General features: G+C 36.1%; 1 protein-coding gene across 1 annotated transcript in view; it reads left to right on the top strand.

Moving 5' to 3' along the window:
* The window catches only part of LOC150081074 (P-selectin-like), a 265,101-nt gene that overhangs the window by 192,026 nt on the left and 45,996 nt on the right, over positions 1-27,079 (top strand). The window contains 5 exon segments of the mRNA XM_090382138.1: positions 6,047-6,226; positions 8,754-8,949; positions 9,336-9,337; positions 15,117-15,296; positions 20,147-20,323. Of these exon segments, the coding sequence (XP_090238264.1) occupies positions 6,047-6,226; positions 8,754-8,949; positions 9,336-9,337; positions 15,117-15,296; positions 20,147-20,323 (735 nt within the window).

Here is a 27,079-nt window from a genome sequence, read left to right as displayed (position 1 = left end):
TCTTGCCCTAATGGTAGCCGAGCATTCTGGTCTCTTGCCAAAGCTATTAGCCACAACTTTTGCCCATCTCTGCTCCCACCTCTTTCCAAACCAGATGGTTCTGTTGTCACTTCAGCCAAGGATAAAGCTGACCTGCTAGCATCCCATTTTTCTTCCAGCTCATGTATTAATGATCTTGGTAAAGCACCTCCAACCATTCCCAACACGCTCCATTCAAGGCCTCCTGTGGTCTTCTGTCAAAAGGATATCAGAAGAATTTTGATGAATCTTGATGCTAAGAAAGCTACAGGTCCTGATGGTATTTCTCCACTTGTTCTCAAAACCTGTGCTCCTGAACTTACTCCTATTCTTTGCCGCCTTTTTTCACTTTCTTATTCCAAAGGTGTTTTTCCTTCTGCTTGGAAATTTGCTCATATCCAGCCAGTTCCTAAAAAGGGTGACAAATCCCTCTCATCCAATTATCGTCCGATTGCAATTACTTCTACTCTTTCTAAAGTAATGGAGAAATCAATTAACCGCCAACTCTTAAACTACTTAGAAACCTTCCGTCTGATCAACGATCGCCAGTATGGATTCCGTCAGTGTCGATCCACTGGTGATATTCTGGCTTATGTTACCCATTTATGGACTAATTCAATGGAAAGGTTCGGTGAAACACAAGTAGTTGCTCTTGACATCTCAAAGGCTTTTGATCGTGTTTGGCATAAAAGTCTTCTAAACAAGCTTCCATCTTATGGTTTGCCAACTGTTTTTAGTAATTGGTTATCCAGTTTTCTCTCTGATCGCTCACTGAGGGTGATGGTAGATGGCTCTCTGTCTTCTAATTTCACTAATGCCGGTGTCCCCCAAGGTTATATTAATGACCTCCTTCCAGTGACTGGAAATCCTATCCATAGTTTTGCCGATGATAGCACATTGCATTCCACTTGCCATTTTGAGAAACCTTGTCCTGCTCAATCAGCTTCAACTTCTCGAAAACCTGCTACCAATTCCTTAAATGCCGATCTTCAGGTAATTTTCCAGTGGGGCAAAGAATACTTAGTTGATTTCAACCCTTCTAAAACTCACTCTTGTCTTATATCTCGCAAAAAGGATTCTTCTGCTCCTATGCTTATCTTTAGTGACACTCTGATTTCTAGGCAAAATGATATATCTCTTTTGGGGATTACCCTGACTTCTAATCTCTCTTGGCACAAGCACATTACAAATATTGCTTCCTCTGCATCTAAAAAACTTGGTTTTCTCTTTCGCTCTTGGCGTTACTTTTCTTCCAAACAGCTGCTCAATCTGTATAAATCGCAAATCCGCCCTGCCATGGAATATTGTTCCCACATCTGGGGTGGTGCCCCCAAAACCTCCCTCAGGCTTCTTGATTCCATTCAGAAGAAGGCAGTTAGGTTAATTAATGATTCATCTCTAACAGAGTCTCTCCACTCGCTTTCTCATAGACGTACTGTTTCTGCTGCATGCCTCTTCTACAGATACTTCCATGGGCACTGTTCTTCTGAATTTGCTTCTATAATTCCCACTCTCTCTTTCAAAACAGTCCGAACACGTGCTGCCACTAGCCAACATCCATTTACTGTCCAACTTCAAACTCACAGAACCAACTATTCATCTTTCTCATTTCATTCAACTATGGTTTTCTGGAACAACCTTCCTTCATACATATTTCCTGAAAATTACAATCAACAGAAGCTCAAGTCCAATGTCAACAAATATCTTCTTTCGTCCTCTCAACCTCCAAACCAAGCACGATACTAAGTACTATAGGTCCTAATACCTCTTGTGTTTGGGGTTCACATAAAAAAAAAAAAAAAAAACATTCAAGAACTTTCTGAAGATTTCAATCCAGAAAATTTGAGTTCAAACGAATTACCTGAGGATTTTTGATTGACTTCTGAACCAGCTATACAGAGTATACTGCAACAACCAGCTTCGACTGCATCATCCAAAAAGAAACAAAATCATATTTCAGCTCAACTGCTTGTTGTAGAACCTCTGCAAATTTCAACAGTAGTTGAGCATGAAATCATTTACAAGAACATCAAACATCACCGTAACTCCTAATAAGAATTTGAACAATTGTTTCTGAAAAACACATTTGGAGCTGTTTGTGTTATCTGTGATTGATTATGACATGAAAATTATCTAAAATTCTGCACTCCAGAAAGTTCTGTTACTTCTCTTAGAATTTCCAACTGCAGACGTAACGACTATGAAGGCTAGCCAATCCAAGGATATTTTCACATAAAATAAAACATCTTTCATCATAGGGAAAAAACACGCTTGTTTTTTCCCTATAGCTTTCTCACTTGTAGAAAGTATTATCAGGTAACAAGGTGTTGGACCTGATATTCTCTGATTTCTTTGTTTGCTGAAGTGACATCAGTGGGGTCAGTGTCAAGGTTTTCAGGTTGGGACTGTGTTAGGGCCCAAAAGAAGTAATTTTATCAGGGTTCATAATGGTTTTAATTGTTGTTCAGCACCCAGGCTCCCCACCCACCACAAAGCCCAAATGGGATGCCCACTACCTGGCAAGCAATAAATGTGCTTGATCTGCACTGCTCATAGCCTGAATCCTGTCCCTCAAACTATGAGGGTAGGGGGCATGTCATTGCCAATGAATTAAATAAAATTAAATAAATTTAATTCATTAAATAAATGAATTAAATTCACTATAATTGACTATAATTGAATTAAATTCACTATATATTATATTCACTATAATTAAATGAATTAAATTCACTATAATTGCACTGATAGGTGAACCCATGGCTACTCCGCAGACATGATGGTACATGACATTTTGAAACACCATGATGGTATTAGACAAGCATAAACCTTCACAAATGTCTTCACCACTTAAGACTGTCCTACCCTTCAAAGTATTATCCTTAACCAAAGCCTTCCACACACAATCCAAACCACGTTCAACGGATATACATGTAAATAAGGAAACAACATCGAATGATACCATAATCTTCATCTCTTCGGCACGGATGAACTGAACAAACTCGCTACTGTTCTCAATGATGTAATCCGAGTGCCCAACTACAGGGGATATAAGGGAACAGGTATGTTGATGACAAGTTCATGGTAATACAAAGGGGATACGAAACTGAAGTACTTAATTGGTTAAATAATGGTTCACCATATATTCAGTTTACCTCAGAGGGGCCCTTCCGTTCCTAGACATGTATGTGTATAGAGAAGGCCAACACTTGAGAACCAAGGTTTATAGAAAACCTTGGTTCTCAAGGGCATATTATTGAACAAGAAAATAAAAATACAGTCATAAAAAAATTAATTTTTTTATGAATGTATTTCTAAATATGACTGCGATTCTAAAAAAAAAAAAAGGTTAGGTTACCCCCTCCACTTCGGGAGGGGGTTCAAGCTCCCATGGGATTCAAATGGAGGTAACCTGACCTTTTTTCACCATTATGAAAAGTATTCATTAGGGTAAGTTACCATTAGTGCTTCTGAGTGCTACTAAAGTGATATTAAACTGATGTTATCATGTGTTGTGTTTGTGCACCAATCGGCACATCATTTGCCATGCCTACCTGTCAATCAATACATCGTTCTCGACTTTGCTCCAGACCAATAACACCTACTGTCTGTTTACCAAGAGAGCAGCGCTAGAGTGCCGTATCGGGAAACTAATTTTCCATGTAAGTTATCCGACATTTCTCGTCGTTCTCGTGTTGGCTTTCTTTACCTTCACCACTTAGCCATTAACCCTGATATACCTTCATCAACATCACTGATAAATACTGAAAACAACAAAAGGGCCCGATGCCAAACCCTAGGGGACTCCACCAATAACATTAGTCCATGAAGAGCAGTGTCTGCTGATAACCACTCTGTCTTCTCCCAGTCAACCATTCCCATTCCTTTTTATCCATTGTAACAACTTGCCCTTAATTCCCTGCTGCTCCAATTTGTACAGTAGCTATAAAAGCTTTCCTAAAATGCAAGTATATGATATCAAAATTATTCTTTGCATTCAATTCTTTGTCACCACATCATAGTATCCAATCAAATTTGTCAGAAAAGACTTCCCCATAACAAACCCATGCTGTATCTGAACTATAATTTCAGTCTTGTCTGGATGATCCTGCATCACTTCCTTAACCAGTGACGCCATTATTTTCCATGGAACAGAAGTCAAACTAACAGGTTTGTAATTACTCATGTCACCCTTTTTTTTTATGTTTAACTTCAACAATTTCTGCTCCACTTTGCTCTCAGATATTACAAAATCATTAAGCTCCCTGTTAGAGTTTAATAAGCTTCTGTCCTCCACTTCCTTACAGAATTCATGTGTGAATGTAGATGCAAAATACTCATTCGGTTTGTCAGCTATCTGAGCAGCATCATCAACAGTCGAACCATTGATATCAATTGGACCAATCCGATCACTCCTTCCTTGCCGACCGGGCTAGCCGAGTGGGTAAAGTACCTGCCCGGCAACCCAAAGGTCGCGGGTTCGATTCCCGCCTCGGGCTTGGATCAAAGTACTGCAAAAACCTTAGGAGGTGCAATATGGCCACAGAAGCCGATGCGCCAACAACTATCAAAAAAAAAAAAAAAAAACTCCTTCCTTCTAGAGTTGACATAAGTGAAGAAGTCCTTGCTGTTTTACTTAGCATCCTTTGCCAAAGATTTCTTGTAATCTGCCTTCCCTAACCTCCTTTGTTACTTGATTACGGATAGCTTATATTTACCATAAACTTCTGTGTCGCCTGAAAATTTATGTGGATCCCATGCATTTTTCTTCTCTGCCACGAGTCTCATTACTTCATCGACATTCATTTAGGCCCAAACCTTGAACAGTATTTCTTAATCGGTATGAAAAGCCTAGTAGCTTCCACAGTTAATTCCTTGAATGCTTCCCATTTAGAATTTGCTGTTGGTAACATCATCAGTTTATCCCACTGTATAGAATCTAAAAACTGTCTGAGACCACTTTAGTCACCTTTACGAAAGCAAAAACCCTTCCCTTTACCCCTGATGGTAGTAATATCTTTAACTAAATCCCACATCAGTACAATGTGATTACTGCCACCCAGTGGTTCTTTTATCTGCAAATTCTTAATGCACAAATTACTCTCTCTGGTTGCCTCTTGAACATGCTGCTGCAGAAAACGATCATCCAGTAAATCCACAAAATCTTGCTAGTGTGTGAGTGATCAACTGAAGTTCCAGTCAATATCTGAAAGTTAAAATCCCCTATTATTAGACATTCTGATTTACTGGTGCACTCTAGTTCTCTAACGTTCTATGTACCTAGCTGTTATTGAATTAGGATATGTTGGAGAATTAAATATAAGGATGATGCTTTGGGTTGGTACTAACTTCTCATTCCTATGTGCAGAAATTCTCCTAACAACTATCACTTCCTGTGGTTCTAGTTCAGAGCAGATTTTCTCATCAGTGACCTCCAGGAAGTCTCACTCTGAAATGACACTTCTTGAATTTAACGTTCTATGCAGTGTCACTGCAATTAGTATTCCTCCAAATGATGTTGGTTGGAGTAGCTGCTTAGCATGCCTATCATTTTTGGTTTCAATTAAGAGATTTCAAGATAAAAACCTCAAATGATTTCAGGGAACCTGCTAATCCCTGTAAACCCTTCACACAGAAGAGTTTAGAGGGATGTGAGCAGGTTCCCTGAAAATGTACATGGTCCCTTCACCAGGTACAAGTGCCCACATAGAGGAGTAAAAGTTATGAACTGACCATATCCCACTTGATTCAGAAGAATGAGAGAGTATGGTAGAATTAGCCTGTGCTATTCATATCTTCCATATAGGTTACATTGCTGACAATCTGATTTGCATATTGTTACTTACATTTTAGGTGTTTGTCATTCTTCACTGTTAACATTTGTCTAAAGATAGGAATTGTCAGTATAGCATTAAATCCTCTGTAATCAATATTGCAATATCCCTTTAATTATTTTATCATAGCAGTAAATGGATTTTAAAATAAAAGTACATTTTTATATTTTAGATATCTTACCATTTTATTTCTTTAGATATTGACTGCAATAGAGTACAACCAGTTCTCAAAGGTGAAATTAAATACATCAATGGTTCTACTCATCTGAACAGTATGGTTACTTATATTTGTAGTTCTGGCTACAGACTAATTGGAAATAGAATCCGACATTGTCTTGAGGATGGAAGATGGACTGGTAATAGCCCAAAATGTGAAGGTATTTGATCATGGTTTGATCAGAATTTTTTCTTTAATTATAATTCTTTATAAGGATAAAGTCATCGTGTGCAATTTTTCATCACTTTTATACAAAGCAAATATAAATTATATATGCAACACTGTGGCTATAACTATTAAGCAGTGCAGTATATAAAGGTGAAACCTATGACAACACATGCACAGGACATATCTTTATTATCTTTGAAAATACAGATCAATCCATACAATATAATGAATAACTTGGCTATGCACAAGTTGCAGCAATAGTTTTCACTCCCCGCCATTTTCTTTTAAGAATATTGTGCAAAACAGGTGAGTACGCACACACACACACACACACACACACACACACACACTTAATATATAACAAAAAAAAATGGAAGTTCAGTAGTGGAAAATTTGGGGAGTGGGCCCACCACAACAGTCCACCTATTAAGAAAAAACATTGTGAAAATCTTTTCATTTGTCTTTGTTAATGTAGTTCCCTCTTCACCTAATCTACTGAACTGTAACCCTTGGTATCCCCATTTCCAGTCAGAGAATTTAAGTATTGCCGCTGCCACAGTTATATACATTTTTTGATTGAAACATTCCGGTTCCACTGTGCCATAAGGAGGTTCCATTCTCCAAATGTTGTTCAAGTGGAGTGTAGCATTAATGTTCTGCTGAACCTTGAAGGTGGTGGGGTTTCTGTTCTTCATATGTTGTTTTAGTTTGCTTTACCACTCATATTCCAAGATTGCTTCATTACTTGGAAACAACCTGGCAAGAAATATGTGATTTTCATGAATATTCATAGTACAGATTATGCCACATTTTTTCATCACTGTGAATTAAAGTATTAGCCACATAGTGCAATGAAGCTACAAGCTTAAAAAATAAACAATAAAAAATAATGATAATAAATAATAAACAATAATAAAAAATAAACAATAAAAATAATAATAAATAAAATATAAAAAATAACAAAAAGAGAATAAACCTACCATGAGTTCCCCTCCTCACAGAGGTAACTATCCAGCTGAATTTTCTTAAGCTGTCTGTCTCAAGTGCAAATGGAAGAAACTTATTCCAGTAATTAATAACTCACCGATTAAAAGAGATTTCCTGCAAGCCAATATAAACCTTTTTTCTGCAATTTGAATTTACAGCCCCTAATTTTGGAATCATTTATAACAGCCAAAATTTTTTCTTTATTCATTTTACTGTCCCCTCTCAAAGAGCCTTATAGATGTTGGAGTCTCTCTAAGGTGCCTGGCTGTCAAGGTACCTTGACAACCAAGCACCTTAGAGGTAAGCCAATAATTTATTTGATGATAGTTTTCCTCAACTGTTTTTAATTTAACCCACACCGCAAAATGTACAAGATATTTTTTAGTCCAAATATTCAAAATCTTTCCTTCTATTAGTGCCCTTTTCTCACCAAGTGAGTTGCCAGCCTTTAGACTCTTTCAGGAAGCCCAATGTCTTTTTTTAGGTACTTGGGGATAGCATTTCAAGTGCAATTGTATAATTATTATTATTATTAGCCATATGGTGCAAGGAAGCCTGAGGCTTATGCTGCACCCCTGAGAGAGAGAGAGAGAGAGAGAAAAAGAACAAGGGTCAGAAGTAGAAAGGAATCACCAAGAAAGAGAAAAATGATGATATCCAGTTCAGGAACCTGGGTGTGCCAAGCCCATACTCACAAGATGTGAGCCCCCGGGTTTCTCCATACCTTAATAAAATGTTCAAGAAATCATTGATAGAGCATAGACAGCAAGCCTTCCTTGCTGCCTGTGTATATTGCTTGGAGAAATTCATATCTGCCCGCATTGTATGCTCTACTGGTTTTAATTCATTTCCACTAAGTATATAAGTTATTTTGAGATTGATATTCTCAAATATAAGATCTTACATTCTGATTAATAAAAACATAGCTGCCACTTCTCTGATCATTGTTGAAACCTCTCCAATTCCTTCTGAAGGAATGTTCATAATATTAATCACTCTCCCAATCTTCATGTTATCTGTATATTTTAACATCATGACTTCTCTATCCCTTCATCTCAATATACAATAGTATACATTCTGAAATGTACATGGATTCCATTTCAGAATACATTATGATGTATTCTGAAATGGAATCCATAAAACTCAGTAGTACAGTGGTTTTTTTCAAGTAAATATGATGATTTAGAATTTGGAGTTTAATATAGTATTGATTTGGATCGTATTGTATCATTTTTGGGTTCTAATATTGTTCAGTTATGAAAGAACAATGCCATTCTATTAAGACATAATTAAACAAGCTGTTGTTTGTTCCATTTACTGATCTTTATAATAAGAGGTACACAAAATGCAACCTTTGTTTTGTATACACAACAGCTTTTTTACTTGATAGGTTGATATCCTACAACCAATCACGTAAAAAGTCACTTTTATTAAGTCATCTAAAATTCCTTAAATGATTTAATAAATGAGTGTTAAGTTTAATTATTGTGACTAAAATTATTAAAATTTCAAATTCCCTTTGTCTACTATAGAAATTCGCTGTGTTCCACCAGAAATTCCAAAAAATGCAACTGTTGTTTATGGAGGAAATGATCGAGCTTCTGCAGATTCCTTCAAGATTGGCTCAACTGTCCAATATCGTTGCATACCTGGCCACTTAGTAAAAGGAGAACCGCTACGGACTTGCATGCCCACTGGAGTTTAGGTCGGCGAGACTCCAGCTTGCCTGTGAAGACTTTATTTTGCAATCATTATGATCATGGAATTATTTTATTGATTTTTAAATTGTGATAGGTTGCCCGTTACTCATGCTAATTATTCATGCTCAAGCTGATTTCACCATAACCCATTGTCCTTTGCACACCACTACCAATATACAAAAAGATTCAGATTATTATGCTTTATTAGATTCTCTGTAATTAACATGATTGGAAGTACCATAACATACTAAAATAAGTACTGTTATTTCTAGTACTCATATTTTGCTGAGATATACTGGAATCCCATTCCAATTGATAAGTTCATTATTTAAAATTAAGCTCAAACTTCGTTGGTTGTTAAACTATCCAAGTAAGTTTTTTTTGGTATGTCCAAGCATCAGAACAAATAAGAAGTTGTGTATATTATCTGCAAATGTTGGTTTAAATTTTGATCAGAAATATATTTAATCTTGTATATTAGCATTCTGATTGTTGATATTTTCCACTTCAAGCACTGTTACTCCTAATATATTTCATTAGAAATATATCAGGAGCAATTAAATAATGTTGTATTTCAGCTAAATTTATTTCATTATATAGTTTTATGTTGCTCTTTGTATGTAGCACTGCAAGAACCCTTATGGACACCCCCCCCCTTCTCTCTCATATTTTTATGCTATAGTAACCAGTTACCATAACACCACAGGTAACCATATCATGCTGTAGTGCACTATATGTAGACTGCTGTAGTGCACTATATGTCCAAAAGTATTCAGTCATTCCTCCATGAATATTGTGATGTTTCCCTCAATTCTTGAGACTATTCTTGATGCTTCCCCTCAATTCTTGAGACTATTCTTGATGCTTCCCCTCAATTCTTGAGATTATACCAACTGCTACATTAGTGATCTTTCTGAGCATAAGTGTGACAGATATGAACATCCCAGAATTCACTGTGGCAGGTTTTATTCAAAGATGGAAGATTATCAATGATGCCTCAAAGGGAAGAAGGAATAGGGTCAGTGGTCAAAACTACCCCATGAAGAGGGTAGTTTTTATCTTGCACATGTTATCTATGGAAAACATTATGGAGCAGGCCCAAAGTTGTTTTAAAAGTTTATATTGTACATTTTATTATACTGCACTGTAAACTGTCAGAAGAGTGGTCCACTTATGAAGTTTAATGTGAATCTACACCAAAGAGTAACATGTAGGCATTGAAGATGCTGTCGTGGTTAGTATAGCATCTTCAATGCACACATTGGGCTTGGCACACCCAGTGTCCTGAGCTGGATATCATCATTCTTCTCTTCTTGGTGATTCCCTTCTACTTTTGACTCTCTCTCTCTCTCTCTCTCTCTCTCTCTCAGGGTAACTCAGGAATTTTTTTTTTTTTTTTTTTGGCTGGTGCAGCATAAGCTTCAGGCTTCCTTGCACCATATAGCTAATAACAACAATAACATTGTGCACAAGAACTAGGAATAGAAACAGACATCCAAGCCTCTTTGGAGGTTGCAACTGCAGCCTACCTAAAGAGGCTCAATCAAATCAAAACAGGGGGAAAAAATTAAGCAAGTGCTATATGAACGTTCTAATGAACCACTTCCACTGATCCAAATAAAAATATATATTTCTTAAATGACTAAGAACATCACAGGCCATGGCCCTTGCTTCTGGCCAGAGCCACTACAGGAGAAACATCAAAAGGATCCTAATATCAGATAGTGAAAAGCAAGCCTTCCACCATCTGATATTGTGATATGCAGGATGAAGCTTTACTGAACAGAAACAAGCATTGAACCTGGCACTTTCAATTTAAAAAGAATATATATATATATATATATATATATATATATATATATATATATATATACACACACACACACACACACACACACACACACACACACACATATATAGTGCCAAATTTATTATCTTTTTTTTTTTTTTTTTTTTTTTATTTTGAGACACCATTGGGTCAGAAGAAAGTGTTTTTGTGAAGGTATTTTCTTTGCAGAATTCCATGTGGCCAGTTTCAATAATTCAAAAAAAAAAAAAAAAAAAAAAAAGAAATTATTATAATTGGCTGCTCACTCAAGTTTTTTTTTTATTATTATCATTGTACATGTGTTTTAATTAATTAACTTTTAATAAATAACACAACAACACAACTTTTAGTAAAAATTAATATAAATGGCTTTGTTTTATATATAAAAAAAACCCAGGGGTTTACATCTGGTGAGTATGGACTTGGCACACACAGGCTCCTGAGCTGGATATCATCTTTCTTCTCTCTCTCAGGGTGACTCAAAAATAATAAATATATATATATATATATATAAATGGCTTTTCATTTTGGATGATTAGATTACTTACTAGTCCATATTAATTTCTTTTGCTCACATAAAATTGTTTCATGTAATGGATACAACAGATAGAAATATAGATAGAAAATAAATCGAAACCCTTCCTTTAATGGGTCAAAACCCATGCATCAAAAACAAGAAATTTCACTTCTTAAAATAAATTTGACACAATGAATGTAATTAATGCTAAGGAAAATTTCGACCATTATTCCAAGGAAAAATCTGCATACAGGAACAAACTTTGCATGTTGTTATTTAAATGACAACTATTTTTCACTACCATGTGACATCATGAGAAAATTGCCATCATCCCTCAGTCAAAAAGCTGGCCACTGCTGTTGCTAAAGCAGTTAGGAGAACAAGGTCAAGAATCACGTAGTGTTTTAATCGAATATACAGGAATATTAAATGTATAGGGTGTCCACAAACTTCCTTTTCATAACTATAACATTTTTACACGAGAACAGGGTACATGACAAATCCAAAACCACTTCCAAGTGATAGAGGATATCTTCAAGTTTTTATTTGCAATCAGAAAATGTGCAAGCTGCAGTAGATGGCAGCATAATCACAAAACTGTAACCATGGAGAAATTAACAAAATTCCATCCTCGTGGTTTTTTTGTTGATGAATAGCTTCTGTATGAGCTCTAACTTGTATAGTTTCATCCTCTGATGGCTATAATATGCTACACACTGTTGACCTTGACACATTGTTGTTAAGCTCATGACTATGCCAGGCCTCTGCATAAAACTTATTTGAACCAGATTCGCTGTGACTACATTGGCTTTTCTTTGGCCACCGCATCTGACATGATATTTGCACAAACAGGCGTCCTTCATGAACTTTCTGTACCATTACAAAATTATGGGTCTACTTGGTGGCTTATTTTTAAACCATGTTCAAAATTTATGCATAATAGTGGTGACAGACTACAGCTCATTGCACGAAAGTACAAAATACATCTTCATGAGGCTGGTAACTTCCACTGTGTTTCCTGTTTTTGTGATTACTCTGCCATCTGCTATAGAGATGGCAGAATAATCACAAATGCCATATACTTTTTCTGGTTAGATAATTAAATTTTGAGGATATCCTCTATTATCTAGAAGTGGTGTATCCTGTTCACAAAATAGTGTTTGTTTTGTGAAGGAGGCTTGTGGGTATCTTGCATTTGTGAATGCAGAAATCCTCATGGGCTGCTGGTCAAAATTCGCTATTATTATTATTATTATTAGCTACATGGTGCAAGAAAGCCTAGGGCTTATGCTGCACCAGCCAAAAAAAAAAAAAAGAAAAAAGAAAATTCCCAGAGTTACCCTGAGAGAGAGAGAGACAAAAGTAGAAAGGAATCACCAAGAAAGAGAAGAATGATGATATCCAGCTCAGGACCCTGGGTATGCCAAGCCCGTAACTCGCCAGTTAATGCATTCTGTTGGTAAAGATGTGTGGGTTTTTTTTTGTTTTTTGAAGAAATGTATTATAGCTCTATACCCACACTTTTTTTATATACATATTACAAATTGAAACCTGTATACAGACTTGCTATAGTTCTCTCTCTCTCTCTTTTAAATTCTGGAAACAGCAATTCTTAGTTTGACAATTTTACTGCCTTGATAAATGATGTACAACAATGAAACTGCATTGAACAGTCCAAATAAGTTTGCAAATATTCCAGCCATAACTATCTGCTCCGTGAGTAACCCTCAAGGCCATCACAAGTCTAATTAGTATTACTGATCTTGATCTTCACTTGCTTTCATTGAAAATGCCCACTGACCAACAAAAATGCATATGTGTATCAACTGCCCTTGAAAATGTCCACCTAGGGAGGTTGAAAATACTAAAATGACACCTATTAAAGTCACCACTTCTGTATTAGGGAGTGTCCATTTTGGGAGATCTAACATTTAATTTCTAATATTCCTGGCCAGGGTCCAAACCGTGTGTTTTCACAAGAGGTGTCTGTTTAGAGAGGTTTCACTGTATTTCTGAAAAAAACGTTTTTTTGTATTTTACTTGTAGTATACAATACTTGTTTTACTGATGGACTGAAATGCTTATTAAATGTAAGCTTTTTTTTTTTTAATTAAAAATTTTAAAATTTCAACATATTTATTTGTATCTCATATTCAAGGTAACAAAACTTATTAATTCTGCTGGAAAAATAGCAGAAAACATTGTATGTTTATAATGTTTATTATTTTCTTCTATTTTGAAATTTATAAAATCATTATAAGAACAAAAAAATTGCACATGCACATGTAGTGTTGTGAAAAATGGTGGCCTGCATGGATACAAAGGCACCTGAACAAGGAAGTAAAGCTTATATAGCACCAACAAAATAACCTCATACATGATTGGTTTCCAGACACTGTAATTTACAGAACCCAGTCTTTCTTGGTAAGGATACCCCTTTTGTGTCCCCAGCTAATCTTATTATTTCTCTGCACCCTTTCCAATAGATCTATATCTTTCCTAAAATGGGATTTCCAAACCTGTATACAGTATTCCAGATTTGGCCTAACCATCTCCTTATACAATGGGATAATCACTTCTTTGTCTCTGCTGACAAAGTTCCTCTATATCAATGGCAGAACCCCATATTTCTTTGTGTATTGCAAGTTTTGCATATATAAGCAATACAGACTTTTTTTTTTTTTTTTTTTTGGGAAATTTCTTTTAACTTACTATATTTCACATTTATAGTTTATCATTCCCCTGTGATATTTTCTTCTGTTTACCATTATTTTCATTCACTGACATTGAGTGATAATATCAGTTAGTTATCCAAGAGTGTTTAGTAAACTAGTCAAAAGTCCCATAAGGCTGGTTTTGATGGATACTGAAATGCTTGTAGTGTTTAGTGTAAGTTGAATGTACAAATAATTGTAGAAGAGTAGCTGAGGTTCATGACTGTCAATATTCAGAGCCATTTCAAAGACACATGGCATTTAATCCATTAGCAATCATATGAAATCATATACAAGATATTGTAAACTTTATAAATATTTTCATCCTATTCAATATAGTTCTTGCTATTTTTTAATAGACAAACTGGCAAAAAATTACCTTGGAAAGAACTGTGAGTTATTCCAGAGTGAACAGAATAAATCTTAATTGAAGTTAAAGCAAAATAACAAAAATAAATGTGGGGATAAAAATGCCCCTTGCCAATTTTTTACCCATCTGAATCCCATGCAGATAAATAGAGTTTCAGCTTTACAGCAGGTGATTTGAAACTAGAATGAAATCACACTTTAGAATGTCTCAAACTTTAAAAGAATGCTTCCAATCAGATTGGTCCATTCATTCAAAAGATCCATTCAGATCTTTATCATAATTTCATAATGATAGAACTGTTGGTGTTTTGGACTTGATAACACTACAACTGCAAGCAAGTGGTTAGCAAGTAGCTCATCATTGGTAATAAGCATCGTACATGAGCACAGATAATTCTGCCAAGATAACAGATAACAAAAATCTTTCACGATTTTTTAAGAAATCTTAACTGGATAAGAGTTTTCCCTTTATATCATAAAAAAATTTTGTGTACCACCCTATAACTTGTTATTTGAAAGTGCAAAAGTTCTTATTTATAAGAAATTAAAGGTTGTTTCATGTCTGAGTGAACTTTAATTTGTAGTGATCATCAAAGATTTTTTTTTATCTTTGATAAGCACTACAGACAAGCTCTATTGGTTTTGGAGAAAAACTTGTATTACCATATATGCGACTCACACTATATTCTCTCCCAAACACACATATTGAAATTTCATTATTGTTTTTATTTTACTTTATCCTGAAGTTCATACATACTGTGTTTCAGATATTGACTGTGGGCTGCCATTTCCTGTACCTCATGGTCACTGGTTACTGCCTAACAATTCCACATATTATGGCAGTCAAGTAGAATATCAGTGTGATGCAAACTTCGAATTAAATGGTCCTCTTAGGCGATTATGTTTGGAGAATGGCACATGGAGCAGCAAAGAACCAATATGTAAAGGTAAAAATGTTATTTACAGAAATAGATGGTAATTTTATCTAAAATATAATGCAGTTTTTCACTTAGCTTTCATGAAATATATATTTACAAGAGATTTCATAAATTTTTTTTTTTTTTGGAAACATTTCTTGATTCTTCTTTGTATATTCTTTATTCCACATTTCATGTGGTAGATGACTTTCATCAACCGGTGAAATACCACCACTTTGCTTATTGGAGGCTTGAAGTGGTGAAACCCATGTTTAGTCTCTAGAGCAAAGTTTCCAGCATCCCCCCCCCCCCATACTTTTCCTTTAACCCATGCACGGTACTAAGTGCTATATGTTTTGATACCTTTCGTGTTTGGGGGTTTCATAAAAAAAAAAAATATATATATATATATATATATATATATATATATATCCCTTATTCTACAGAGTCATCAAAAACACCTAAGACATGGGAGTTCAAGCCAAAACATATTCAGTATATAACCCCACTGCACAAGGAAATAGTAAAACCACACTTGGAGTATTGTATCCAAATATGGAGACAACACCTGAAGGCATTGAGCTTCTTAAAAAGGATTTTTTACATTGCTCATAAAAGTAATATGCTTACAGTTGGCACCATTGCTGGATTTAGTCATTCATGTAGGGTTGACTTCCTGCCAGATCATTTTTCAGTCTTATAGTAATGCAGGCAGGCCCATAACTGATATCCAGCTTCCTGGATACATCCTTAATTGCTATACACTGATCTTCCAATACATCATTTTCTCTTGTGACAACTGTGCGAGTTTGTCATTTCTGCTATAGAGAGAGAGAGAGCCCCTCCCATAGAAAACTGAATAGACTGCATTGCACTGGTGGACACGTCCATCACTGCATGCCATATAATCTCTGCTGCTAGGTGTCACTCCCTCTGCATACAGGATGGTCAATATGCACAGTTGTCATTACTACCAATTCTTAAATTTACAGCACTGGCAGCATTTTATATTCATTTAGACATCCAATTTCATTTTATTCACGCTTCGCATGTTATGAATTTTACAGTGATAACAAAAGGAATCTAGTGTTCTAATATTAATTTTTTCTGTAATGGAATAGAAATGAATGAAAAGCAATATCATTACACTGGAATACAATAAATAATGTGAAACACTCACATGGTACCATCAACGTGAATTTAGAAAATAAAATTTGTTAAAAATCATAAATAGCCTGTTGAGTACCACTTCCTACATTTAGGGAGTGATACTCGACAAGTATAATGATATAGGATTCTTGTGCAAGTCTCAACAATAGGTTGTGCTGTGCAGTTATACAATTATTATTAGCATTAGTAGAGGCATACGATGCAAGAAAGCAAGCTTATGCAGCATCAGCCAAAGGGGAAAAAAAAAAAAAAACCCTTCCATTTCACCCCTCACATTAGTTCTAAATGCCTCTCCAGCTCAGCCTTAAATTTATTTAGGCTATTAGCCTCCACAGCAAAATAAGGAAGCCTGTTCCACCAATCAACCACCCGCTGGCTAAAGGCAAATTTCCGCACATCAATTCTACAACTATCTTTCCTCTATATGAAACTGTGCTCCCTCAGGCTCTTAGTCTGAGCAAGAGGAAGAATCCCATCAGCATTCACCTTGCTCAACCCATTCAAGGCTTTATACACCTCAATCAGATCACCTTGCAGGTGCCTACTCTCCAGGGGCTGAAATTTTCAGAACTTGAGCCTTTCTTGGTAAGAGTTTCCCTTTGTTCCCCTCACCAATCTTGTTTCCCTTCTTTGTACTTGTTCTAGCAACTGTACATCCTTCCTAAAATGGGGCCTCCAGACCTGTACACAGTACTCTAGGTCTGACCTGACTACATTGTATAATGGGATAATCACCTCCCTGTCCCTGCTAGCAAAATTCCTATATATCATTGACAAGACTCCATGTTATAGAATTTTCACTGTATAGAATTTAAATTCTGTCTCAGACCACCATAGTTGCCTTTACGAAAGCAAAAATCCTTTACCCTTGATGATAGTTACCTCTTTGGGTAAATCTCACTTCAGCACACTGATCACTGCCACCTAGTCGTTCCTTTATCTGTAGATTCTTAATGCATGAAGAATCACTACTAATAATCAGATCAAGAGTATTACTCCCCCTAGTTGCCTCCCGAACATGCTGATGTAGAAAACGATCATCCAATAAATCCACAAAAGCCTTACTAGTGTGTGAGTGCCCAACCCACAAATTCCAGTCAATATCTGGGAAATTAAAATCCCCCATTATAAGACTCTCTGAATTACTGACTCACTATTTCCCTGTACAGTTTCTTATTATACTCATCAGAGTCATTAGGCCTATAAAACGCTCCTACTTTCAATTTTGATCTCCCAGTACTTATGTCACACCAAACTGACTCGACACTGCACTGTGCAGCAATGTCGACTGGCTTCACTTCCTTGGATTTTATATGTTTCTTAACTAATAGTATAACTCCTCCTCTCTTCCTATCCTTTCTGTAGACATTGTACTCCCCAAATTCCAGTTCTGCATTCCTTATATCTGTGTGACACCACGTCTCTGATATCCCAATAACATCTGCCTTTTATGTTTTGATCAATACCTCAAATTCATCAAATTTATTTACCAAACTCCTAGCATAAGTATACATGCACCTGTTCCTATTCATAGTTACCCTAAAACAACCCATGTGTTTACTTGTACCGCAATGACTCCCAGCAGTCTCTGAAATACCCTGCATCTTGTTTTCCAGGCTTCTGCTCATTCCAATAGAAGCAGTGCAAGAATCACTTTCACCTCTGCCAGTGGCTACTGTTAGTCTATTAGTCCTTGTATTCCCCAAAGCTAGCAGTTTTCCGACCCACCTAACACTGCCTTGATAGCATCAGCAAATATTCTTGCACCCTTTCTATTTAAGTGTATTCCATCCCTGTAGAAGCAGTCTCTCCTGTTAACAAGTACAGATCAGGCTGAAAAAAAATTCTACCCCTTGAGCTTTGCACAATCTTTCCAGGGCTGAATTGATCGACAAGGCTCTCATCATATACTCCCTCCTATCATGTCTAGGCAGAATTGCAGACACTCAAATTCAATCCTAATTCATGGCTTTTTTTCAACAGTAACCTGTACTTGTTAAGTAATTCTGCCGGTCTCCTACTCTTAATATCATTAGTGCCAACGTGTACAACAATATCACCTTTTGTGCCCTTAAAAGATGATATCCTCTATGTCATCAACCTTTGCCCCTGGCAGACATACCCTGGTCCTGTTCTACCTATCCTTTTTACATAGCATGTTCCCCGTTTCCCTGACAATAGAGTCACCAAGAACTTCTAGTTCCTGTGGGACCAGCGCATTCTGCTTTGGGGATTGGTGCTGTGTTGCGTGATGATCATGTGCAAGCTCTGGCATTGATGTGGGAAGCTGAGAGCTTGATGGGTCCCTCAATTTAGATCCTTCGAGGGCATCCACCCTGTCCTTCAAGCTCTCATATAGGCCCATAACAATGCTGAGTTGTCGCCTGATTTCCTCACACTCCTAACATCGCGCACGCACACACACACACACACAAAGACCTCTTGGCAATATCATGTCCCGTATCTGATTGCTCCACAAACATCAAGCAAGCAGAGCATTTTAAAAGGCTGTGATTGAGAGGGCAACTGCCCCCCCCCCCCCTCAGTTCTGCCCTGAGCCTTTTGCTTTGCTGCTCTGGTCTAAGTCATGATTTCGATTTAATTTCAATAAAATTTTAATTTCAGTACAAAATTATAACCCTAAACTTGTATCCCAAGATAAAAGAATATTATAAGAGAAATTAAAAAAAAAAAATTTCAAATGATTGTAATTATTAAAGCATAATTTTTTTTTTTTTTTTACTTTAAGAAATATTAAATTATAACTTAGAATAGGAATTTTGAAATTTCTCTCCAGTAGTATAATTATACCACTTGCTAATATCAAATAAAAAACATTGTATATATGGCTAAAGATTTTCTCTTTAAATATTAAGCACATTAAACAGACCATTTTCAATATTCAAGAATATTAAAATATGATCAATGGCTTTAAATTTTTTTTTATCAAATCCAGGTCTGAGAATGATCTGGTGCTAATGTACCTTAGAACAGTAGAATAACTTGTTTCTTGGTAAGTCATTGTTCCAAACAAAAAAAATTTTTAATAATAAAATATTTATTTGATATTAGAAATATAAATGATGGTCAACATTTTTATAAATGAACCCCTTTAGGATTACATCTATAGATTTTATGTTTTGAAGGTTAGTTGAAAAACAGCAAGAGCATTAAAATGCAAATTGTCTTAATTTTTCTGCCTTTTGCTGCAGTTCATAATAGATGGCAACATGAAAATAGCTTTCAAAACTGAAGGGATGATTGCACTTGGTGATTTCAGTTTTGACTTCAATCAGGCCCAAACCTAACTGAAGTGTTTCTTAGGAATTCAGATCCAGAAGGTGATAAAACTGAATCAACTGATACTTAAATAGATGTAGAGCAAATGTTTCCTTTTTGCATCAAAAAGAGCAACAGTTGATTTTAATGGATAGTTTTCTTTTAGGTTTTTTTTTTTTTTTTTAATCTTGAAAATTTCAGTGCAGGACAAAGCCAAAATTTTTTTTTAAAAATTTTAATATTTTTACATACTTTACAGCATTTTTTTTTTAAATATCAAAATTCCAAGAAAAAAAAAAAATTGCTCCACAGTGCCCATTAATACTGAAAATTCACTATGAATGGTTTGCCAAACTCACTTGTGAAAGGTGAAATGAGCTAGGATTATGAAAACTTTAAAGTATTAATTCAAAAATTCCTTTTCCTTCTAGTTGTTTCATGTGGCCAACCAAAAAGACGAGATAACCAGACAGTTATAGATGGAACTATTTTCACAGTCGAGGGTATAGTTCACTACAGATGCATTGAAGGATATGAAATAGTAGGAAATGGTACTCGGATTTGTCGAGGAGATGGTCACTGGAGTGGCGAGACACCTTACTGCACACGTGAGTAGTGTTTTTAAGGTTAGAAAACTTTAAATTTCAAATAATGTAACTTCACTCAAGTCAAACCATCCAGGTACTCTATAAATTAAACTAATGATATAGAAATGGAATTTCTATATCATTAGTTTATACTTAAATATTTAAGTATTTCAGAAAATATACATAGGCTAGAAACAGTAGTATGAGGAGAAAATCTAAATCTACTTTTGGAGGTTGTAAACAATATAATAATAGTGTTGGAATTAAAAATGGAAGGTTAAATTCATTAGAAAATATTTCTTTTTTTAAAATAAAAAACAAGCTAGGCTTTTATTATAGAAGTGTTCCTTCATATTCCTTCTAATAATTGTTAAAGGAAAACTTATTTTTAATTGAAGTGAAAAATTATGGTCTCACAAGAATAGATGAGCAGATATTACTATTTCCCTCCCATAAGATACATCCATATTTAAAAAAAATGAAATTTCAGAAAATAATGAATACATACATTCAGCCTTAAGCAATTTACTTGAAAAAAATTTGATTATAAAACAAAATAAACTTTGTATTACATAAAATCCTTGAAAATCGCCATCGGCTGAGATTATCACCACTGGCATTTTCCCCGTGAATCTTCACTTTCGTTATATTGTCAGCCATCTTTTTCTATCATCTAATACACTGCTAATTCCATTTTTTTTAAAATAATGAATTTGTAATTATCTAGCTTTTCACCAACTACCTGGTTGACATTCATAAGCACTTTAACCTGAGGGCTGCTTCATTTATCCTGTTGGTATTATAGCACAGTTTAGAGGTTCCAAACTGTGCTCCATTCTTCACACATCAGTATCACAAATGGTATTAGCTTTTGGAGGATTGCATATTCCCTCATTATTTCCCATAGATCTTTCATGTGGATACCAGGAAATTGAATATAGGGAAAAAAATTATTTATTACAGACTATTGGCATAAAAAAAATCTAATCATGCCTTTTATTTTTGGTATATATTAAGCTAAAAATCTGGCCGTGTTTTGGTCCGTTGTATCATGCAAAACTTTGGTTTTTTCTCGATTGTCTTCTTTTCTACAGGGTCCTCATAAGAACTTTTTTTTTTTTTTTTTTTTGTAAGTTGTTGGCGCATCGGCTTCTGTGGCCATAATGCACCTCCCAAGGTTTTTGCAGTACTTTGATCCAAGCTCGAGGCGGGATTCGAACCCGCGACTTTTGGGTTGCCAGGCAGGCACTTTACCCACCTGGCTCATAAGAACTGTGGGGCACTTTGACTAAATGTGTTCAGTATCTACATGATTCACATGAACAGAACAATGCAAACATTTTTGCTAATCCCCACAAAAACAGCACAATTATTTCATGTGTGATGTCCTTTTTTTCCCTTTTTTTGATTAATGCTCTCTATGCTCTCCTTAAGCACTTTTTTTATTTTGCCTTTGGAATATATCTTTTGTGCAATACATGTTATTATGGAGATTGACTGGCCCCAATGTTCATCATTCGCTGCAGTTCTAGGAATACAACAAAGATGAACAAGAATTTCTTGCATTCAAAAATCATTACGGATGTGCTAACTGAGATGCCTTGTTAACCAATGAAAGACAAGTAAATTTGAACAAATAACAGAATAGCCTTTCTATGATGTCATCTGTTTAAAAGCAGTGCATTTACAATATTTGCTGATGCTATCGAGGCAGTGTTAGGTAGGTCAGAAAACTGCTAGCTTGGGGGGGGGGGATTCACAGACCAATAGATTAACAGTAACTGCAGGCAGAGGTGAAAGTGATTCTTGTACTGCTTCTATTGGAATAAGCAGCAGCCTGGAAAGCAAGATGCTGTGGATTTCCAGGACTCCTGGGGGTTATGGAACAGGTAAATACATGGGCTGTGTTAGGATAAATAAGAGTAAGAATGAGTGCATGTATACTTGCATGTACACAGGGCTGTAGATGAGAGTATATGCTGTATACCCTCTGGATTTTTTTTTTTTTTAGGTGAATAGTGTATACCTTCTAGATATGTGTATATATAAAAAAGTAAAGTAGTATGATAATTAAAAAAAAAAAAAAAAATACACACACACACACACACACACACACACACACGGGTATTTGGAAATTTGATTAATAAGCATGGTATACTCTCTACATACGTAACATTCAAAGAGTATACCTTCTGCTAATTTTACAATTACAGCACTGCATGTACAGCATTGCGAGGAGTACAGTAAATAAATTTTATGAATTTGAGGTGTATGTGAAGACATTGAAGGCAGATATTGTTGGAATGTCAGAGATGTGGTGTCACACAGAGATAAGGAATACAGAATTGGAATTTGGGGAATACAAAGGATAGAAAGGGAGGAGGGATCATGCTGTTAGTTAAGAAACAAAATCTAAGGAAGTGCATCCAGCTGACATGGGTGGATAGTGCAATGTTGAGCCATTTTTCGTGTGAGATAAGCACCAGGAAAGCAAAAATGACAGTAGGAGTGTGTTATAGGCAGGGACATTCCAAAGGTATGTTGCACACGGATGCCAGTCACAATTTGTCGCCCAGGTGCCAATTGAAATTTTCTGCCCCCCCCTGAAATTTTCTTCATATGTGTATGAAAGTTTCATGTTTTCAGTCACCCCTCAAATGTTGGTGCCTGGGTGCAATGCACTCCTTGAACCCTTGGGACGGCCCGCCCCTGGTTATAGGCCTAATGATTCTGATGAATACAATGAACAACTGTACAGAGAAATAGAGTGAGCAAGTAAATCGGATGGTCTTATAATGGGGGATTTTAACTTCCCATATATTGACTGGAACTTCTGGGTTGGTCACTCACACACTAGTAAGGCTTTTGTGGATTTATTCGACGATTGTTTTCTACAGCAGCATGTTTGAGAGGAAACGAGAGGGAGTAATACTCTTGATCTGATTATCAGCAGTGATTCGTCATGCATTATGAATCTGCATATAAAGGAACCATTAGGTGGCAGTGATCAGTGTACTGATGTAGGATTCACTTACAGATGTAACTATCATCAGGGGTAAAGGGAAGGATATTTGTTGTTGTAAAGGTGACTACAGTCGTCTCAAACAGTTTTTAATTCTATACAATGGAATCAACTGACGATGTTACAACAGCAAATTCTAAATGGGAAGCATTCAAGGAAGTAATCTTGGAAGCTACTAGGCTTTTTGTCCCAACTAAGAAATACTGTTCAGGGTTTAGGCCTAAGTGGATGACAGATGAACTAATGAGACTCATGGCAGAGAAGAAAAAATGCATAGGATGCATATAAATTATCAGGTGTGAGAAATCTTTGTCAAAGGATGCAAAGAAAAACAGCAAAGACTTCTTTACGTATGTAAACTCTAGAAGGAAGGGGATGAATGTGATTGGTCCACTTGATATCAGAGAGTTGGTTGTTGATGAACCTGCTGAGTTAGCTGACAAACTGAATGAGTATTTTGCATATACATTCGCACATGAGGAATGTCTGTAGGGAAATGGAGGCCAGAAGCTTATCCAACTCTAGCAGGGAGCTAAATGATTTTGTAATAACTGAGAGAAAAGTGGAGGAGAAAATGTTGAAATTGAACATAAAGAAGGAACCTGGGGGTCAATGGGATCTTTCTAGTTATATTAAAGGAGACAGTAAAAGAAGTAAGCTGTTGTTGTTGTTATTTTGTTTTTAGGAGCATTAGCAACTAAGGCCATATTACTCCGAGGATATGCGGTGGTCATTCCCTGACCTTTACGCATCCTCCGTATTTGGTGGTCACGGGCTCGAACCCCGTCTAATCAAGAAGTGTGTGCTATGCACTGCCACTCCTGCCCACCTGGCAAGAAGTAAGCAAACCCTTAACCATAAGTATGAAAGCTTCCTTGGACTCAGATGTCCAAATGTGTCCCCAATTCACAAAGGGGGGAATAAAGGGTGACATGAGTAATTACAGACCTGTAAGTTAATAAAAATAATAGCAATAAGAGCTTAATTGACAGTACTCACCTTAATTGATCTGCTTAGTTACATGGTATTGAAGTGGAAATGAATTAAATGAAGTGTAAAATAAGTTAAAATAAATGAAGACAGAATTGTCAAAAACCTGTAATTAAAGTTTGCTCAAGGAAGAAGTGCAGTACCTCATCCCTGGTTGTCATTTATAAAATATTAATGAGAACAAAATGAAGCCAATAATCATAATGAGTGACTTTCGTGAAAATAGTCTTCAGTTGGCAATGATAGGAGAAAAGGAATTATGTATTTAAAGAATTCCTATGTTCCCACAATGTATTTTGAGACATGCAGGAACTTTACGTGCGTAAGGTTCCAGATTGGTGAAAAGTTGGTTGGAAGTTTCGTGTTTAGAACATTAAATTTAGTGTTTTGGTGACACCATTCTATGACAAGCGTCTCGTGTTGGAAGATTTTGTAACTAGATCCTAATTTAATAATTGCGATGGCTGAATCAATTAGGGGATTGTGATTGTGAGAATGCACATGTTGTGTAAGTTCAGTGCCGGCTTGATTATTTCTGAAGCTATTATGGTGGTAATAAGCACGTGTATTGGAAGTTTTTGTGGTGCCATATTTTGCGGTAGTGCCCCTGATGTAGCATGCGTTACAGCCAGATTGACATTTAATTAAATATATAATGTTGCTGATGTCACTTATTGGATATTCATGTGTCTCTTTATATGTATTAAACATGGTCCCTAATTTATTATATGAAGAAAATATTAAATTTGTCTATATTGGTAAACACTTGGAGAAGCTGTCTGGCAAGTCTGCTGTGATAGGGGAGGACAATGCGTGTGTTTTGTTTGTTGTTCTGGTTGGTGCTATGATTATGTGGGTTATTGACATTATTTCTTGCAACAGAAATTGTGTGTTGAATTCAATGTGAAGGGTATTTCCAAGCTATGAATTTCTTTGCAAGATATTGTAGTTTGGTCGATAAATCGTCCTGTGAAGAACCAAACTTAATGGCGTTGTAGATTGATTGTAGAGAACGGACTTTTTTTGTACTGAGTGGATGATGCGATTGAAAATGAAAATATTTTCCTGTGTATGTGTCTTTTCTATAAATTTTGGTTCCTAGCCTGGTGCCCATTTTATATATTGGGAGGTTAAGGAAGTTGATTTTGTCAGTTTCTATTTCAAGGGTATATTTTAATCTTTTGTGTATTGTATTGAACTTATTAAAAAGATTATCAATGGTGACTCTGTTTTCTATTAATAACACATCGTCTGCATACCACATGTAGAGCTTAATACCTGAAGAAAAAGGTTGGAGAACTTGGTTTTTGATTGTGGCTAAATAGTATTAAGTCAATTACATAACGGTACATTAAGAAGCTCTATAAATTAGCTAAGACTTGTTAGTTTGATTTCTGTTCCAGGGAAAACAATGGATGCAATGGTTAAAGAATCACTGCAGGATCATCTACACAAGACTGCAGTTACAGTTCAGACATCATGAATTTGTTAAAGGGAAGTCTTGGCTAACAAATTTGATTGGATACTATGATGTGGTCACAAAGGAACTGGATGCAAAAAATAATTTTGATATCATATACTTGGATTTTAGGAGTTTTTGATACTGTTGCACATTGAAGACTACTGTACAAAGCGGAACAGTATGGCATTAAGACAACTTGCTACAACGAATAAAAGAATGGTTGAGTGGGAGATGGAGAGTGGTAATCAATGGACACTGCTCTTCATGGACTAATGTTATTAGTGGAGTCCCTCAGGGTTCAGTGTTGGGCCCAGTGTTGTTTTCTGTATTTATCAATGATATTGGTGAAGGTATATCAGGGTTAATGTTTTAAGTTTGCAGACAATACAAAAGTTGGCAGGGTTGTTAATGACAGTAATGATAGTATACTACTACAACAGGATCTAGAAAGGTTGAGCAGATGGGCTGAGAGGTGGCAACTGAAGTTTATCATTGACAAATGTAAAGTACTGCATATGGGTAGCAGTAACCCCACAGTAATGTACCAACTGTGTGGTACTACACTCAGGGTAGTAGACAATGAAAAGAACCTGGGGGTAATTGTGCCATCAAATATGAAGTTTTCTGAGCAGTGAAAAAAGGCTGCAAGAGTAGCTCATGGTGTCTTGTCAAATGATATACAGGAATTTTGCTAGCAGGGATAAGGGGGTGATTGTCCCCTTGTATAAGGCAATGCTCAAGCCCACCTTGAGTACTGCATGCAGGTCTAGAGGTCTCATTTTAGGAAGGATGTAGAGCTGCTGGAACAAGTACAGAGAAGGGCAATGAGATTGGTGAATGGAACAAAGGGTTGCTGTTACCAAGAAAGACTTAGGTTCTGCAAATTGCAGCATCTGGAGACTAGGCACCTGTGAGGTGATCTAATTGAGGTGTATAAGGCCTTGAATGGTTTGAGCAAGCTGAATGTTGATGGGATTCTTTCTCTTGGGTGGATTACTCACCTGAGGGGACATAAATTCAAATTGAGGTTAGACAATTGTAGAATAGATATGTGGAAATTTGCCTTTAGCCAGCGGGTGCTTGATAGTTGGAACAAACTTCCATCTGTCGTAGTGGAAATTGAAAACAAACAATTTCAAGGCAGAACTAGACAAGCATTTGGGGTGAATGGATAGGTGAAATGAGAAGAGTTTTTTTTTTTTTTTTTGGCTGATGCTATATAAGCTGGCTTTCTTGGATCATATGCCTCTACTAATGCTAAATATATTATAAATTATAAAGTCCACAAATTTTATTTATGGCA

Source organism: Mastigoproctus giganteus, chromosome 9 (assembly GCF_048544385.1).
Source record: "Mastigoproctus giganteus isolate SK-2022 chromosome 9, ASM4854438v1, whole genome shotgun sequence".
NCBI lineage: Eukaryota > Metazoa > Arthropoda > Arachnida > Uropygi > Thelyphonidae > Mastigoproctus > Mastigoproctus giganteus.
The sequence above is the reverse complement of the archived record's forward strand: the minus strand, read 5'-3'. Positions and strand labels throughout refer to the sequence as shown.